Source organism: Triturus cristatus, chromosome 6 (genome assembly GCF_964204655.1).
Source record: "Triturus cristatus chromosome 6, aTriCri1.1, whole genome shotgun sequence".
In the NCBI taxonomy this organism is placed as follows: Eukaryota; Metazoa; Chordata; class Amphibia; order Caudata; family Salamandridae; genus Triturus; species Triturus cristatus.
Window position 1 is genome coordinate 1,809,104,329 of NC_140589.1, and position 17,254 is coordinate 1,809,121,582.

Genomic DNA, 17,254 nt, shown 5'->3' on the forward strand with positions numbered 1-17,254 from the left:
GGGAATAATGCCTGGTAATGACCAGAATATGCAGATTGAGGTGGTAGAAAGCACCAGGCCAGCATGTCAGACAATGCCCAAAAACATGCAATAGGTGATAATGAACACACCATTTCAATTCAAAAGACCTCATGTCAGATTTTATTGATCGAACCACTCATAATGAGGGCATCTGCATGCTGTCCACAGCCTCTGCCAATGGTGCAAATGCAACCGTGTGATGTTTCTTTGCAACTCTGTTTTGCACCCCTTACACTTACAGTAGTATCTGCAGCGCTGCATCCCCGCAGCCATGGGATTCACCATGGTCAAACCTTCCCCAGTAAACATAGAGCTGCAGTGTCGAAGGAGCCCGTGTGTGAGATTCGTGAAATATTGAGGGGAGAGCAACAGAGGCGACAGCTGAAAGTGCAAGGGAGCAGAGCAGTGGAGAGAAAATGGAGAGAGGAGGACAGATCAGAGGACATTGAGGGACATTGAGGGTGAACGGCGGAGGGGTGGAAAAGGAATTGTAGACGGGAGAGAAAAATTATACACTGAGAAATATTAGACCCTTTGAAGAGGAAGAGGGGAGAAGAACTGTGTGGAAGAAAACACAAGGACGGGCTAAAAGGAGGGAAAGGAAGGTGAAGAGCAGAGGGGGCGCAAAAGAAGAACAGAGTTGACTAGATGAAAAGGAGAGAGAAGAGGAAGGCAGCTTGAGAGGGGGAAAGGAAAGAGAAGTGCAGAGCGGAGAAAAAAGACTAAAGAAATAAAAATGAGGGCAGAGAGAAAAATTATTAGGGCTTACTAGTCATGGTGGAAGTAAGGTTGTGTTGAGATGGATGAATTGTACAGAAAGACCTGGTGCAAGGAGGAACGAAAACAGTTGAGTAGATCAGAAATGATAATTTAAAAATCGTATTTTTCATACAGTGCTTACAACCACAAATGTACTGCATCAACACGCTGTAATGTAGGAGAAAGGAGGGCTGGGGAAAGAAGTATGAATGGGAGAAGAATGAGCAAGAAAAGACTGACTGGGGGAGAGTAATTGGGCAGATAAGCCTTCAGAGAAAGATAATGTCTGAAAAGAAGATGAGGAAAGACTCGGGAAAGTAGAAGTAGAATGTGATGGACTCTAAACGAAAACAATTGCTAATAAAGGAGAACATAAATGGGATGAATTAGTGCTGATGTAAAATGCTTTATAGAGTAATGGATTTATATAATATATAAATTGCACATCACAAAAATATTAGTTTTAATGTGAGGAAGATGGAGCAGGCTGACTCCTGAGCTAGAATCTAGATCGGACTGGTGTGACAGGCTGATGCTCTTTTATTAATTTTGCATATTTTTAAAACATTCCGCTGACATCAATTCTGTATTTCATCTGTCATTAAGTTGCATCCTACAGCGTAATTGCGTGCAGACGTTATGTGACATTAATTCCTGTTACTTCATCGGGGTCAGACGTTTATCGATGTCACTTCCTGTCCTGTCATGATGCATGCTATTTTTTTCTGGCCGCGTTGCTGTACCCTGGACTTTTTACTTATCAGCCGACAGAGTTTACCGTTAAAAACCAAAAGAGATGTCATTGTTCCTGACCAGAAGCCGCTAATAGTGCACTTGCTGTAGCTGTATGCTATTTAAAAAAGTACTCTATGTTCGTCATTTGCCTAGGTTGCAGCATTGCAGTTATACATAACAACGACAGTGACATTATTCACCCTTGGTCTCCGATAACAAGCAATGATACCGTTACATTGCCAATATTTCCTGCAGAAAAAACAAACGGGCGCCTCGCGCGGCAGCAGGGGGAGGGGAGAGAGGAGGGGGCCTGCGAGATTCCCTTGCGGGAGCGAGCAACAAGGCGCGATAATTGATAACATATAGCGCCAGCTGTTCGCTCCCGCAAGTGAATCGCCAGACGTGCACACGTTGCCATTGGAAGCAATGCAACGCGTGCACGTTTTTGCCGGGAAAGCTGTGCCGATTGCTAAAGGTCCCTTTCCTATGCAGCGCATGCGCGCTACATAGGCATGACCTAAAAAGGGATACTTCCAGCTCCAAATCCAAATGAAAAGTGAACAAGAGATGGACAAAGCATTTGGAGGAGCCTGCTGGACACGAACAGGAATTTGGAGACACTGGGGTACTTCCTTCCTCTTCAAAAAATGAGTAAAAAAAGGTAAAGGACTCCTTGCACAAAAAAGTACAGTCAAATGTCAATCTGAGGAGTTTTTTTCATCCAAATCATAATTTTCGAGAAGGTTTTATGCTGCTCGAGAGATATTCTTCTCCAGCTTGCAAATTCTGCGTGTTCAGCATCGCAATCTTCACAAAACCTCCGCCGGAAGTCCGATGGCGTGTCCGAATGACATGTTCGCAATCGCAGACTATCGCGGGACCGTGCGGCCAGTTAACAAAATCTCGTGGCGCATGCGAGCGGATAGGAAATCTCGTCGGCGAACGCAGGCATCCCGGTAAGTCACTCCAGCGGGTGCGAAAACACATTTTGAATGCACAAACAAACAAAAAACTCTGCTCTGTTGCGGAGCACGGAGTTTCGGTAACTCTGTGTTCTACGCGGAACGCAGAGTTGCCAAAAATCCACAAACTCCACGAGCTGAGCGGATTTTACTGCCCAGGGTTAGTCATGACGCTCCTGGATGCTCCAGTGGCAGCATACCAGGCCACACCACGGGCCCCGGAGCCAGATCGCCAGGGTCCCCCGATGTCTACTGCTACCGGGCCGTCGCTACAGCCACAAACAGAGCTCGATGTCAGGTAGGATAATATAGGATATTAGTAGGGCCAATGGACCCCCCACCCCCGAGCATGTCAGCCATGCTGGGAGTTTTGGCTCTACCCCCAAGGTGAGACATATTTAACCAGAGAAATCAGGCATAACACAAAGTCAATAAAATCTATTAATATTATCAAAGAAATGATGCCAACAATTTTAAAACTGCTGTATGTCATCTTCTAACTAGGAAAAGATACAAAAGAGGAAAAAACAGATGATCAGAAATGAAACTTTAAAATCAGACTTCAAGATTCTTCTTTTGTTTTTTAAAGGATTGAGTACATAGATTTCAGGAACCCTATTGTATTCTTCTGGATATCTAAAGTACAAAATAAAAATCAATAATTTCTGCAAAGTTTAAGAGCTTTAGTTTCAACAAATTATTAGGGTTTAGCAAAAGGTGGCTTTTAGTCCTCTGATTTTTCTTTGAAGATAAATTGGCAACAATTTGTCAGATTATAGATTTCCACACCTAACTCTTCTTCTTCAGATGATGTGTAATTTCTATTTGTCACTCTTTTTCGTGTTGCTCTTTTAGCAACAGGTGATTCAGATGCACTATTCTCAGAATTAGTTTCACTTGTCTCTGGTTCTTCTCTGATTGATTCTGAACTTTGAGTCTTACAATTTAATCTTTTACTGGTTCTTTTTAGTGGCTCTGGCCACTTATCTCCTTGATGCACACTCTCGATACCTGTGTCTTCACTTGCGACTACTGTTGAATTTTCTCCACTCACTGTCAAACTTGTGCTTTGACATAGGACCCTATCCAGGAACGTGTCACTACCAAGCTGGGTGGAACTCCACACCACCCTTTCCAGCACTGTGGTCAGTGCCATGTTGGGTGGAACTCCACACCACCATATCCTCTACTGTGGTCAGTGCCAAGCTGGGTGGAACTTCAAACTGCCCCATCCAGTACAATGGTCAGTGCAAAGCTGGGTGAAACTCCACAAAAGTTTCTGTGGTCAGGTCCAAGGCTGCTGGAGTATACACACAACCGTATTAAGCACTATGAGCAGCACCAAGTTGAACATACAAACTGCAAAAAGGGCTGATAACAGTCTACCTTCTGAGTAGGAGAAACAAGTCTATGTGGTACAAAGTACAATCCTCTGACTGGGTCCCCACAACTGCCAGAATATACTCTAAAGCATTGTGCTTCTCCTTAGAGGGCCATTGAGGGCACCCCTGCTCTCTACCTCCTCCGAGGGTGACCTGTTAACTCTCCTCCGATGAGACGTATCCATCGAGTCCCCCTCTAAAGATAACAGAGGAGGAGACAGAGTGTTGAGGTAATGGCTCTCATTTTCTGAACATCCAAACTCTATAATCAGAGCTGGCCCCTGCCTCACCTCCTCAAAAACTTTCTTAGCCCAGATGTTTTCCCCCACGTTCTCTCCTACCATTGTGTGGTATGTTTCGAAAGGCACCCTGCTGGCTTTCAATCCACCAGTTCTCCCATGACCCCACCCTACCGCAGTGCTTAAAAACGTGAGAGCCTGGGCGCTCGTCAGTACAGTAGGCCACCGCAGGTTGCACCACCCATTGCCACAGCCAGTGCTGCCAATGACAGTACCAATACAACTATTAACCTCATACTCTTACAAGTGTGACAATACACACTAGTCCAGGCCCTCATAGCTATAAGAATGATATGGGCAGCAGTTAATAGTTATTTTTAAAGTTTATAGAATTACCAAACAACTGTTGTGCTCATCCCTAAATTAGACGAACAGCACCACCTTGTGGCAGACTGTTTTAATCGCCAGTGCTGACAATTAAGTGCCGGTGCTGAGCACCGGAAACCACCGGCTTAAATTAATCACTGCCCTACTGTCTTCCTACTCTACCATGACACCAGTGTCCTATGTCCATACTCTCCTATGACCACAAGCTCACATCTCCCTACTCTCTAAAGGCCCCGCCCTCCATCGTTCTACTCTCCCATGACTCCACCCTCTCATCTCCATGCTTTCCCATAAACCCACCCTCCCATCTCCCACGAATATGCCCTTGTATCTCCCTATCCTCTCTTGATCTCACATTCCAACTCACCTATGACCCCCACGTATCTCCCTACTCTACCTTGAACCAACCTCCCATCTCCCTACTCTCCCATGACCCCAGCCTTTGATCTCTCTACCCTCCCTTGACCTCACCTTCCTACTCTCCCATGACTTCACTCACTCATCTTCCTACCCTCCCTTGACCTCACCTTCTTACTCTCCGATACCCCATCCTCCCATCTCCCTACTCTCTGATACCCCATCCTCCTTACTCTTCCATGCCCCCACGCTCTCACCTCTCTATTCACGCATGACCCCATCCTCCCATCTTCCTTCCTTGACCCCACTTTCTCATCTTCATATTCTTCCATGAGCCTGCCCTCCCTACTCCCTACTCTTCCTTGAGCCCGCCCTCCCTCCTACCTACATTCCATGTGCCGCCCTCCCTCCTCCCTACTCTTCCATGAGCTCACCCTCCCTCCTCCCAACACTCCCATGACCCCACCCTGCCATCCCTCCTGTGAGCCCAACTCCCTGCAGTCCTACTGTCCCATGACTTCACCATTCCATCTTCCTAGTCTCCCTCTACCTTACTCTCATCTCCATATTCTCCTGCGACCCCAAGCTCATATCTCCCTGCTCTCCCATGACACTAATCCGTGAGCCCACCTCCATCTCTCTACTGTCCTGTGACAGCAGGCTTATATCTCCCTTCTCCCCCATGAGCCACCCTTCTGTCTCTCTACTCTCTTTTAACTCCATGCTCCCACCTCTCTCCCCTCCCCTGACCCTCCGTCACATCTTCATACTCTTCCATGAGCTAAACTTCTCACCTCCCTACTCTCCCATGACCCCCTCCCATCGTCCCCCTGTCCCATGACCCTGTCCTCTCCCTTGACCCCGCTTTCCCACCTTCCCATTTCCCTACTCTCCCATCACCCCGCTCTCCCATTCTCTACTGTCCCTTGATAATGCCCTCCCATTTGCTTACTCTTCCATGACGCCACCCTCCCATCTCCAATGACTACGCCCTTCCATCTCCCATGACTACAACCTCCCATCTCCCTACTCTCCCATGACCTGTTGTCCCATCTTCCAACTCTCCCTGGATAATGCCTTCCCACCTCCCTACCCTCACGTCTCTACTCTCCCATGACTTCTCCCACCTACCTACTATCCCTTGACCTCATCTTCCTACTCTCCGGTACCCCATCCTCCCATCTCCCTACTCTACCATGACCGTGCCCTCCATCTTTTTACTCTCACATGACACCAACCTCCCAACTCCCTCACATGACCCCACTCTCATCATCATACTCTTCCATGAACTCGCCCTCCCTCCTACCTACTCTTCCATGAGCCCGCCCTTTCTCCCCTCTACTCTTCCATGAGCCCAGCCCTCCCTTCTCCCTACTCTTCCATGAGCCCAGCCCTCTCACCTCTATACTCCCCCAAGACCTCACCCTGCCATGTCCCTACTCCCCTCTGACCTCATCTCCCCACTCTCCCATGACTCTACTCTCCCATCTCCCTACGCACCCTTGACCTCACCTCTCAACTCTATGTTAGCCCATCCTCCCATCTCCATACTCTCCCAGGTCCCCGCCCTCCATCTTTCTACTCTTCCATTAGCCCACACGCTCACCTCCATACTCTCCCAAGACCATACCCTGCCATATGCCTACTCTCCCTTGACCTCATCTCCCTACTCTCTCAAGACCTCACCCTCCTATCTCCCTACTCTCCCTTGACCTCACCTTCTTACTCTCACATGACAAAGTCCACCCACCTCCATAATCTTCGACCCTCCTATCTTATAGCACCTACCCTCTCCCATGAGCTGGTGCCACAGTAAGGCTGTTGAGATAGTAGGCACCTTAGTGCAAACAAGCAGTGCCAGAATCTGGGATCTGGAAGCCCCTTCAGGCTATTGTGAGCACCAGGACTACCACAGAAATCCACCAGTAGCTATGAGATTCCAGTGCATCCTGCCAGGCCTCTGAGGACCATAGACGAGGGCATGGTAGAACTCTAACCGGCAGGGTTAAGTTTGGAGTGAGGATTATATATTACAACACAGCAAGGCACGGCAGCTCACAAAGGAAAAAACTCACTTTTATACTGTTTGTTAATTCAAGTCCAAGCCCTACTTGGGCGTCACAGGAATGCTGCCGGGACACCTGGGAAAGCCAATCTTTTGGAAGGGGAAGCCTCACGTGCGGTTCGTGTCATTCTTCATTATTGGCAACCTCTTCCCACCCTGGTAGGACAGTACTACCAGGGCGGACTCAATCTACCGGTGGAGTCGAACGGAGAGAGTTCTTAGATAAAGATCTACTGGACAAATGACACGATCCAGATAACTGAAAAATACCTTGGGGTACCCCCGGTGTAGGAAGCTGGCTCTGTATACACTATGCCAAAGTAAGGTATAGTGTGCACAGAGTGCAGGGAGTCCCCAGAGGTATAGCAGAGGCTAAATTAGGCTAGTACTAACAGCTCTCTTTGTGGTAGTGTGGGAGAGCAGTTAGGCTTATCCAGAGGATGTGTTAAGCATTTATTATGTTCACTCAATCAAGAGCAGAATCCAGAACAATCGGGTAAGTATAAAAAAGGTATATTTGTATTTTATTTCTAGAACCAAGCAGGATTTGGTACAGGTAGGTAAAATATATTTGGGATGAAGGATTTCACAATGCAATGCAGGTAAGATTGATTTTTGCAATAGTTACAAGCTTGTATCGCTTTAAAAAGCAGTTTGAATTACACAGTAATTACTTTCAGAATACATTTTAGTTATTTTTGGATTACTTTGAGTACTGGGGGTGGTATGCCTAGATACCACACGTTAGGATCTCACAATATAAGGTAAGTAAGACTTCTTATACTTTCAGTTTAGTTCTCTTTTCTCCATACAAACATTAATCTAACAATTTTAGGCCCAAAATCTTATAACATGCGTTCCTATGGGAGAAAAAGTGTTAGCGGTTTCTCAGGTAAGTAAACAACTTACAAGTGATAATTTTGGGGGTTAGGTCCAAGGTTTCCCAAGGTCTAGATGGGCACTCCAGTTGCACCACCAGCAGCACTGGAGTGGAAGGGTGCTGAGTGCAGGGGCCCTATGTTAGCCAATGGGGCTAAGGGGGCTTTGGTTAGGGATTGATTATGAACAGGCCAATCTGGTGTGGGAGCAAAGCTCCTGGGGTTAAGGTCAGCACTGCAGGGGCCTACAATCAGCACAGGAGCTGACCCACCAGCGGCACTGGGGTGGCTGGGTGCAGGGTGTCAAAAAGGCTTAAGGAACACTGTGCTTTTCAATGGAGACCTTCAGTTTGGTGAAGTTGCTGCAGGCTCGGCCAGAAAGGCTTCCTGAAGGTGACCAACAGCTGGAGAGGTAAGTTGGGATCTTGAGGAATGCCTTGACACTGTCGGTTTGGCCACTCAAGACCGTGGGGTGTCAGGTGCAGGGGTGTCTTCTTGTGTCGGAGTTTTCTTACCAGCCCTGGTCGCGGTTGGGGGACCCTTCAGGTTGAGGCTGCAGGCGGCTTCTTGAAGCTTGAGGGAGGTCGAAGATCAGCAGGTCCAAGGTCAGGATCGCTGGATATACCTCCTTGTGGTGTTGGGTCACTCATCCTCGGGCCATGGAAGTCGGGTGCAGAGTAGTGCAGAATTGCGGAGTTACCTGAGTGTTTCTTGAGCAAATCCGGTGCTCGTGGGAGACAGCGTCTGTAAGGTGAGTACAGGGCAGGTTCTCGGGCTCTGGGGGGCTGCTGCACTCACTGGTTTCTTCGCTGTCGGCAGGTTGGAGTCGGGACAGGCCGGTAGGGCTGGGCCCAAAACAGTAGATGTCCTCTTCTTCATAGGTCAGCATGGCTCTTCGGTCCTTCTTCTTTCTTCCTCGAATCTCAGGAGGCAAGGTTCAGGGTCGCCCCTAAATACTAGATTTAAGGGCATTTAAAGGGGTGTGCAGGTCGGGCCCAATGGTTCCCTTCCTTGGGATGGGTACACCCCCAATTATGCCACCCTCCAGAGGGAGGGGTACATGTGTCTCTCCCTGATTGGCTGGGTCCCCACATCTTCAAGATGGAGGGGACTGAGATGTGGGTTGGTGAAGGTGGGCACACCTCTCTTCGCAGCTTGATTTTCCAGCCGATTCCCCTGCCCAAAGTGGGGGCCAGGACTGGTGGAAGCCAGTTGCTTGGGGCAGCAAAGGGCCGGGACAGCTTCCAAAGGCAGCAGGACTTTGAAGCTTCCCCTTCATAGACCCATCCTGGGGGAATGAGGCATGACACCTCTGCCCAGGATAGGCTTTGTTTCTGGACTCAGAGAGTGTAGGCTCTCTTCCCAGGGGTCCAGAAACCTGTCTGGTGGTGGCAAATGGCAGGCAGCCATTCAGTAACCACACCAGGGCTGGTCGATTTTCAGGGGGCATTTCTAAAACGCCCTCTGAGTGTTTTTTACAGAAAATATCACACTGCCATCAGTGTGGGTTTAATGTGCTGAGAAGTTTGCTACCAAACTTCCCAGTTTTTAGTAAAGCCATTATGGAGCTGTGGAGTTCATAATGACCAACTCCCAGACCATATACTCGTAATGACTCTACTACATTTACAGTGTGTAAGAATAGACTTGAACTCTGTAGGGGCACAGGACTCATTCCACTTTTCCCTCATCTGAGGGCTTGTGCACTCTGCTAGACGGATGACTTACCTAGGCCTCAGGCAGTGGGTTGCAGGCATGGCACACAGGGATGTAGACCAATGTCAACGCTTCACTTTTCTCTGCACCAAAACATGCAGCCTGCAGTGGCAGTGTGTGTGTGTTAAGATGTGGGTCCCCTAAGGGTGGCCCAACAGGTGCTGCAGCCCTTAGAGGCCTTCCCTAGTCCCAGTGCTCTTGCTACCATGGTCCTTTTACAAGGGTCCTACTTGTGGCCAGAGCTGTGCCAGTTGGGGTTAAAAAGGTACAGCTTTGGGAAAGAACACAGGCCCTGGGAGCCTGATTGGCAGGAACCCATGGCACATCAAGTCAGGTTGCATCAGATGCCAGGCAAAAAGTGGGGAGAAACCATGCAAAAAGGGGCACTTTCCTACACCTGATATTTAACCATTAATAATGGGAATTTCAGGTATATCTCAAGTCAAGAGTGAGATGGCAACTGCGAGCAATGGCTGAAAACATCTCCCCAAGCCCTGTGTCTTGGCGGGGGTAGGAGGTACAGTGAGTCCCTGTAGCTGGGCTGGGGGGTACAGTGAGTTCCTGTGTCTGAGCTGGGGGCAGTGAGTCCCTGTGTCTTGGCTGGGGTTATGGGGGTACAGTGAGTCCCTGTGTCTGGGGGAGTCCACGAGTCCCCTAGTCTGGACTGGGGGTACAATGAGTAACTATGTCTGGTTGGGGGTACAGTGAGTCCCCGTGTCTTCGCTGGGGGTGTACAGTAAGTGTCTGGGCTGGAAATCTACAGTGAGTTTCTGTGTCTGGGCTTGGGGGCACAGTGAGTCCCTGTGTCTGGGCTGGGGGGGCACAGTGAGTCCCTGTGTCTGAGGGGGGTACATTTAGTTCTTGTGTCTGGGTGGGGGTGGTACATTGTGTTCCTTTGTCTGGGCTGGGGGGTACAGTGAGTCCCTGTGTCTGAGCTGGTGTGATACCTTGAGTTCCTGTGTCTGGGGAAGTCCATGAGTCCCTGTGTCTGCGCTGGGGGTACAGTGAGTCCCAGTGGCTGGTTGAGAGGTACAATGAGTTCCTATATCTGCGCTGGAGGTACTGTGAGTCTCTGTGTCTGGGCCGTGGGGATACAATGAGTCCCTGTGTCTAAGTTGGGGAGGGGGGTACAGTGATTTCCTTTGTCTGGGCTGGATGATGTACAGTGAGTCCCTGTGTCTGGGGGTACAGTGTATCATTGTGTCTGGGGGATACAATGAGTGCCTGTGTCTGAGCAGTGGTGGGTACAGTGAGTCCCTGTGTCTGGGCTTAAGAGGTACAGTTCTGGTGTTGGCTTGGGCGGTAAAGTGAGTTCCTGTGTCAGGCTGGGGCTGTACAGTGAGTCCCTGTGCCTGGGGGGTACCATGAGTCCCTGTGACTGAGCTGGGGGCAGTGAGTTCCTGTGTCAGGCTGGGTCTGTACAGTGAATCTATGTGTCTGGGCTAGGGTGGTACAGTGAGTCCCTGTGCCTGGCTTGGGTGGTACGGTGAATCCCTGTGCCTGGCCTGGGAGTACAATGAGTCCCTGTGTCTGGGCTGGGGGGGTGAAGTGAGTCCCTGTGTGTGGGATGGGGGTACTGGGTATCCCTGTGTCTGGGGGATACAATGAGTGTCTGTGTGGTGGGGGTACAATGAGTTCCTGTGTCTGGACTTGAGTGGTACAGGTCCTGTGTTGGCTTGGGTGGTAAAGTGAGTTCCTGTGTCAGGCTGGGGCTGCACAGTGCCTTTGCCTGGTTGGGGGGTACAATGAATCTCTGTCTCTGAGCTGGGGACAGTGAGCCTCTGTGTTGGAGAGGGGTACAGTTAGTTCTTGTGTCTGGATGGGGGCGGTACATTGAGTTCCTTTGTCTGGGTTGGACGTACAGTGAGCCCCTGTGTCTGGGCTGGAGGGGTACAGTTAGGACCTGTGTATGGGCTGGGGCGGGGGCACAGTGAGTCCCTCTGTCTGGGCTGGAGGGCTACAGTGAGTCTATGTGTTTGGGCTAGGGTGGTACCATGAGTCCCTGTGTCTGAGCTGGGGGTAGTGAGTTCCTGTGTCAGACTGGGGCTGTACAGTGAGTCCCTGTGCCTGGCCTGGGTGGTACAGTGAGTCCCTGTGTCTGGGCTGGGGGGTACAGTGAGTCCCTGTGTGTGGGATGGGGGGGTACAGGGTATCGCTGTGTCTGGGGGATACAATGAGTACCTGTGTCTGGGCAGTGGGGGTACAATGAGTGCCTGTGTCTGGGCTTTATGGTACAGTTCTGGTTTTGGCTTGGATGGTAAGGTGAGTTCCTGTGCCAGGGTGGGGCTGTACAGTGAGTCCCTGCACCTGGCCTGGAGGGTAGAGTGAGTCCCTGTGCCTGACCTAGGGGTACAGTGAGTACCTGTGCCTGCCTTGGGGGGTACAGTGAGTCCCTGTGTCTGGGCTGGGGGGGTACAGTGAGTCCCTGGGTGTGGGCTGGGGGGGTACAGGGTATCCCTTTGTCTGGGGGATACAATGAGGGCCTATGTCTGGGAGGTACAGTGAGTCACTATATCTGGGCTTGAGTGGTACAGTTCCTGTGTTGGCTTGGGTGGTAAAGTGAGTTCATGTGTCAGGCTGGGGCTGTACAGGGAGTCCCTGTGTCTGGGCGGGGGGGGGGGGGAGGGGGGTACAGTTAGTTGTTGTGTCTCGGTGGAGGTGGTACATTGAGTTCCTTTGTCTGGGCTCAGGGATACAGTGAGTCCCTGTGTCTGGTTAAGGGGTACAGTGAGCCTCTGTGTCTGAGCTGGGGGAGGGTGTATAGTATCTCCCTACATCTGGGCTAACGGGGTACACTGAGTCCCTGTGTCTTGGTGGGGGGTACAGTGAGTCTCTGTGTCTGGGCTGGAGGGGGGGGGGGTACAGTCAGTTCTTGTCTCTGGGTGGAGGTGGCACATTGAGTTCCTTTGTCTAGGCTGGGGGGTACAGTGAGTCCCTGTGTCTCTCAGGGCGGGTCGGGGGGGCACAGTGAGCCCTCTGTCTGTGCTGGGGGGAGGTGCAGTGAGTCCCTGTGTCTGAGTTGGGGGAGGGGGTATAGTATGTCCCTATGTCTGGGCTGAAGGGGTACAGTGAGTCTCTGTGTCTGGGCTGGGGGGGGGGTACAGTGGGTTTGTGTGTCAGGGCTGTGGGGGTACAGTGAGTCCCTGTGTCTGGGGGGGGGGAGTGCAGTGACCCCCCCCCCCCCCCAAACTGTTGGGGATTGTGTCTGTGCCTGCTCCGGTCCGCCACCTTTATAAACTGTCCTCTAACACCAGCCCTCCCCCCCATGCCCCCTCCAAACTGCTGGTGATTGTCTGTGTGCCCCCTCCTGTCTGCCACCCATGTAAGCAGCCCACTGTCTCCCCCGCCCCACCCCAACCCCCACCCCTTATACTGTTGGGAATTGTCTGTGTGCCCCCTCCGATCTGCCACCCTTGTGCGCTGCCCTCTGCCCCCCACCTACACCCCCACCCCCACCCCAAGCTGCTGGGGATTGTCTCTGTGTCTCCTCCGGTCTGTCACCCTTGCTCGAAGTGCTTTCTCCTGTCACCTGTGTCCAAGCCCATCCCGGCCCTTCACGAGCACCTGTGACGAGCCTGTAGGGAGGGTACGTTGGATAGCCAAAGGTATGCGCCGCGCCCTGCCTTCTGAGGAAGGCTGCGATTTGCTGCCTGTGACTGGACCCTGCAGCATAAAAGCCCGGGTCGGATCCCTCCACTGGGTTCTTTAGATCTACGGCAGACAACGGTCCCAGACCCGCAGAAACAATGAACAGGTTTATTTTAGCCTCCCTCCTCGCGCTCTGCTGCGTGACTGCAGGTAAGTGACATCAAGGGTTTAACGTCACTCTATTTTTTATTTACAGTTTTATATAACGCAAACTCGACCCTCCGGTAATGGAGCACTTTACACTAGCAGCAATCACATTAAACAAAACGCATTCATATGTTTGTTTTGGCAGAATAAATGATTTGCCCAGAATCACAGAATTTTGAGCCGACGCCGAGGCTCGAACTTAGATTCCCCAGGTTCGAGTCCAAAGTCTTCACCTCTGTCCATTACCGTTACCTGTGCTTCAGTGGCTCAGACTGTCTGCGCCTTGTGCCCAATGCTCTGCAGTGGGCTCAGCCCCCCCACCCCCTCTCCTGTGCCCGATGCTCTTGAGTGGGCTCAGACTCTCCCTCATGCGCCCGATGCTCTTCAGTGGGCATAGCCCCCTCCATGTGCACCCTGCGCCCCCCACACAATCCATCCGAAGCTCTTCAGTGAGCTCAGCCCCGTACCAGCACTTCGCCTCAGGTCTGTTGTACTTGTAAAGCTTAGTACCCGCACTTCTCCGCAGAGCTGGTGTTATTGTAAAGAGCGGTAACAACACTTAACGGGGCTGCAACACTTGTGATAGTTGGTACCTGCACTTCTTAGCATGGCTGTTGTACTTGTAATAGTTGGTACCCGCACTTCTTAGCATGGCTGTTGTACTTGTAGTAGGCGGTACCGGCTCTTCCCAACAGGGCAGCATTACTTGTAGCAAGCAATACTCGCTCTTCTCAGCAAGGCTGCTGCACTTATGAGTGGAACCAGCACATCCCAGCAGGGCCGCTGTACCTATAATGGGTGGTACCGGCACTTCTCAGCATGACTGTTGTGCTTGTAATGGGCGGTACTGGCACCTATTAGCACGGCTTCTGTACTTGTAGTGGGCGGTACTGGTACTTCTCACTAGGGCTGCTGTACTTCTAATAGGTGGCACTGGCACTTCTCACCACATCTGCTGTACTTGAAATGAGCGATGCTCTAACTTTTCGGCAGCACGGATGTACCTTTAATGGTTGTTCCCAGCACTTCTTAGCAGGGCTGTCGCACGTATGGGCGTGGCTGGCACTTTACAGCAAAGCAGATATACTTGTCAAAAGTGGAATAACCACTTTAAAACATGGCTGCTGTACTTACAGGGGGTGGTGTCATTACTTCTCAGCAGAGTTGTTGCATTTGTAACGGCCAGTATCAGCACTTCTCCTCAGGACTACTGTACTCGTAATGGCCAATACCATTCAGCACTTCTCAGGAGGACTGTTGTACTTATGGGTGGGAGTGGTACTTTACAGCACGGCTGCTATACTTTCAATGGATAAAACAAGCACTTTAAAGCATGGCTGCTGCACATATTGTGGGAGATTTGATTATTTCTCAGCGGGGCCTCCATACTTGTAACGGGTGGTCCCAACTTTTCTTAGTAGTGTTGATGTACTTCAATAGGCGGTGCCGGCACTTCTCAGAAGGGCTGATCTACTTGTAATAGGCAGTAGTGGCACTTCTTGGCAGGTCTGCATTACCTAAACTGAGCAGTACCAGCCCTTCTCCACAGAGCTTCTGTACGTTAAATGGGTCGTACCAGCACTTCTCAGCAGAGCTGCTGTACTTGGAATGAGTGGTATCAGCGCTTCTCTGCAGGAATATTGCACTTGTAATGGGCGGTATCAGCACTTCTCAACTGGACTGTTGTACATGCAATGGGTGTTGCCAGCACTTCTCACCAGGACTGCTGTACCTGTACTGGGTGGTATCAGCACTTCTCACCAGGGCTGCTGTACCTGTAATGGGCGGTACCAGCACTTCTCACCAGGGCTGCTGTACTTGTAATGGGCAGTACCAGCACTTCTCACCAGGGCTGCTGTAGTTGAAAATGGAGGGACCAGCCCTACTCACCAGGGCTGTTGTACTTGAAAAGGGCAGTGGCCAGCACTTCTCACCAGGGCTGCTGTACTTGTAATGGGTGGTACCAGCACTTCTCACCCGCCCTGCAGTACTTGAAAAGGGCGGTACCAGCACTTCTCACCAGGGCTGCTGTACTTGAAAAGGGTGGTAGCAGCAGTGCTCACCAGGGCTGCTATACTTGTAATGGGCGATACCAGCACTTCTCACCCGGGCTGCTGTATCTGTAATGGGAGGTACCAGCACTTCTCACCAGGGCTTCTGTACGTGTAATAGGAAGTACCAGCACTTTTCACCAGGGCTGCTGTACTTTTAATGGGTGGTACCAGCACTTCTCACCAGGGCTGCTGTACCTGTAATGGGAGGTGCCAGCACTTCTCACCAAGGCTGCTGTACTTGAAAAGGGCAGTACCAGCACTTCTCACCAGAGCTGCTGCTCTTGAAAAGGGAAGAACCCTCAATGTCAACTGTCTCCATATGGGCAGGATCCGCCTTGACCTAAGTTTCTTCTACCCTGGACAGAGGAGAAGAAAAGTGCTGCAAATTCTCGCCAGCATTCGGGCACGCTGAGCAAATCTTATCCGGGGCTAGCCTGGGTTTCCAGTTTGCACAAAAAGATTCCAGAGGAAGTGTGCCATGCCTACATTTAAGGTATCGTAACCCAGCTGCTGGGGTCGCTATGTAATCAAAAAAATCTCATACCTACTATGCAATTTTAGATCAAAAAAAGGCAGTGGCGGCTCCTCCCTTATGACGGAGGAGTGCTCCCCCCCCCGCCAGACTCTAAACTTGAAAAATAAAACAATAATAAAATGGATTCATTATCATTTTATTTTTCAGGTGCTAAGGGCCGGGCGAGTCTTGGGGGCAGGGGCATCGCGAGTGCAGTGACCAGAGGGAGTGGTGGGCACTGCTATCATTACGCATGTCGGTTTGGCCGGCCATCTCAGGATGGCCAGACCAACATGCACACTGAGCTGTCTCTCTAATAATATTTGAGAGGGTTTTGCACCAAAAAATAACACCACTTTGAAGCAGGCGCCAAAAAGGAGACATGCTTTCATTTCGCCGAACTTTTCCCGCTTTGCATGTGTGCTGCATTGTACAGCACATGTCCGAAGTGGCAAAAGTTTTAAAGTTTGTCTAGGCATAGTATTTTGAACTGGAAGGAGAGCCTTCCAGTACGAAATCTATTCTAGAATCATGCAGACAGACCCCTTTGCACAATGGTAAAAAAGTGTGTGCGTGGCACTCGGCAGCCTGACCGTGCGCTGGCACTAGGGAGAGAGGAGGAGAGAGCCATATCTCTGCAGATATGACACTGTCCTGCTCCCTCTCATGCAGCGCAGCATTATGACAATTTGGAAATCTAGACCTGCGAGGTATTGCCTATTAGAAGGGCTGTGTGGTGCTACTTGCAGGGCAAATTTTCCCCATCACCTGTAGTAAAGACTGCAAGGTGGCCCCCAGCCCTCGTAACAGTACAAACTGATGCGCTGGCATCTGAAGTGCAGGCTGCCATGTCCCCCCCCGTGCTGTCACCTGAAGTGCAGGGTGACAAGTGTCCACTGTACCAATACAAACTGATGCGCTGTCACCTGATGTGCTGGGTGACAAGTGCCCACTTTACCAATACAAATTGAGGTGCTGTCACTAGGGGCGGCTCCTCCACTTGAGCTGAGAAGCGTCGCCCCACAGAGCTGAAAAAGAAAGCAGTTATAACGTTTATTTATTACTGTTTTATTTTTCAGCACCCAATCCTGAACTAAGTGTCAGGACAGGGCGGGGCCAGTGCCTCCAAGTGGCAGCAGCAGGGAGCTGAGTGGTTTAAAATGCGCATGTCTCTTTGGCCGGCCGTCTTGGGCCAGCCAGTCAGACATATGCATTTAAAGTTCTCTAACTCAGCATGCGTAGACAGCTGGGTTGGAGCGAGAGCAGGCCTCCAGTGCTCTTAGGAGCACTGAGAAAGGCCACTCTATGCAATCCTGGTGCTGCTTCCATGCTGTGAAAGCAGTGCCAGGATTGGGTGGTGCAGTTTTCTGCTTCCGGGGATTCCAGAGAT

The 17,254-nt window shown here is 50.7% G+C and overlaps 1 protein-coding gene across 1 annotated transcript in view; it reads left to right on the forward strand.

The window, feature by feature from the left end:
* Positions 1 to 13,140: 13,140 nt before the first annotated feature.
* The window catches only part of LOC146822058 (uncharacterized), a 42,589-nt gene continuing 38,475 nt past the window's right edge, over positions 13,141 to 17,254 (forward strand). The window contains exon 1 of the mRNA XM_085613171.1: positions 13,141 to 13,299. Coding sequence (XP_085469297.1) covers positions 13,248 to 13,299 — 52 coding nt within the window. The 5' untranslated portion in view covers positions 13,141 to 13,247. The remainder of the gene's footprint in view (positions 13,300 to 17,254) is intronic.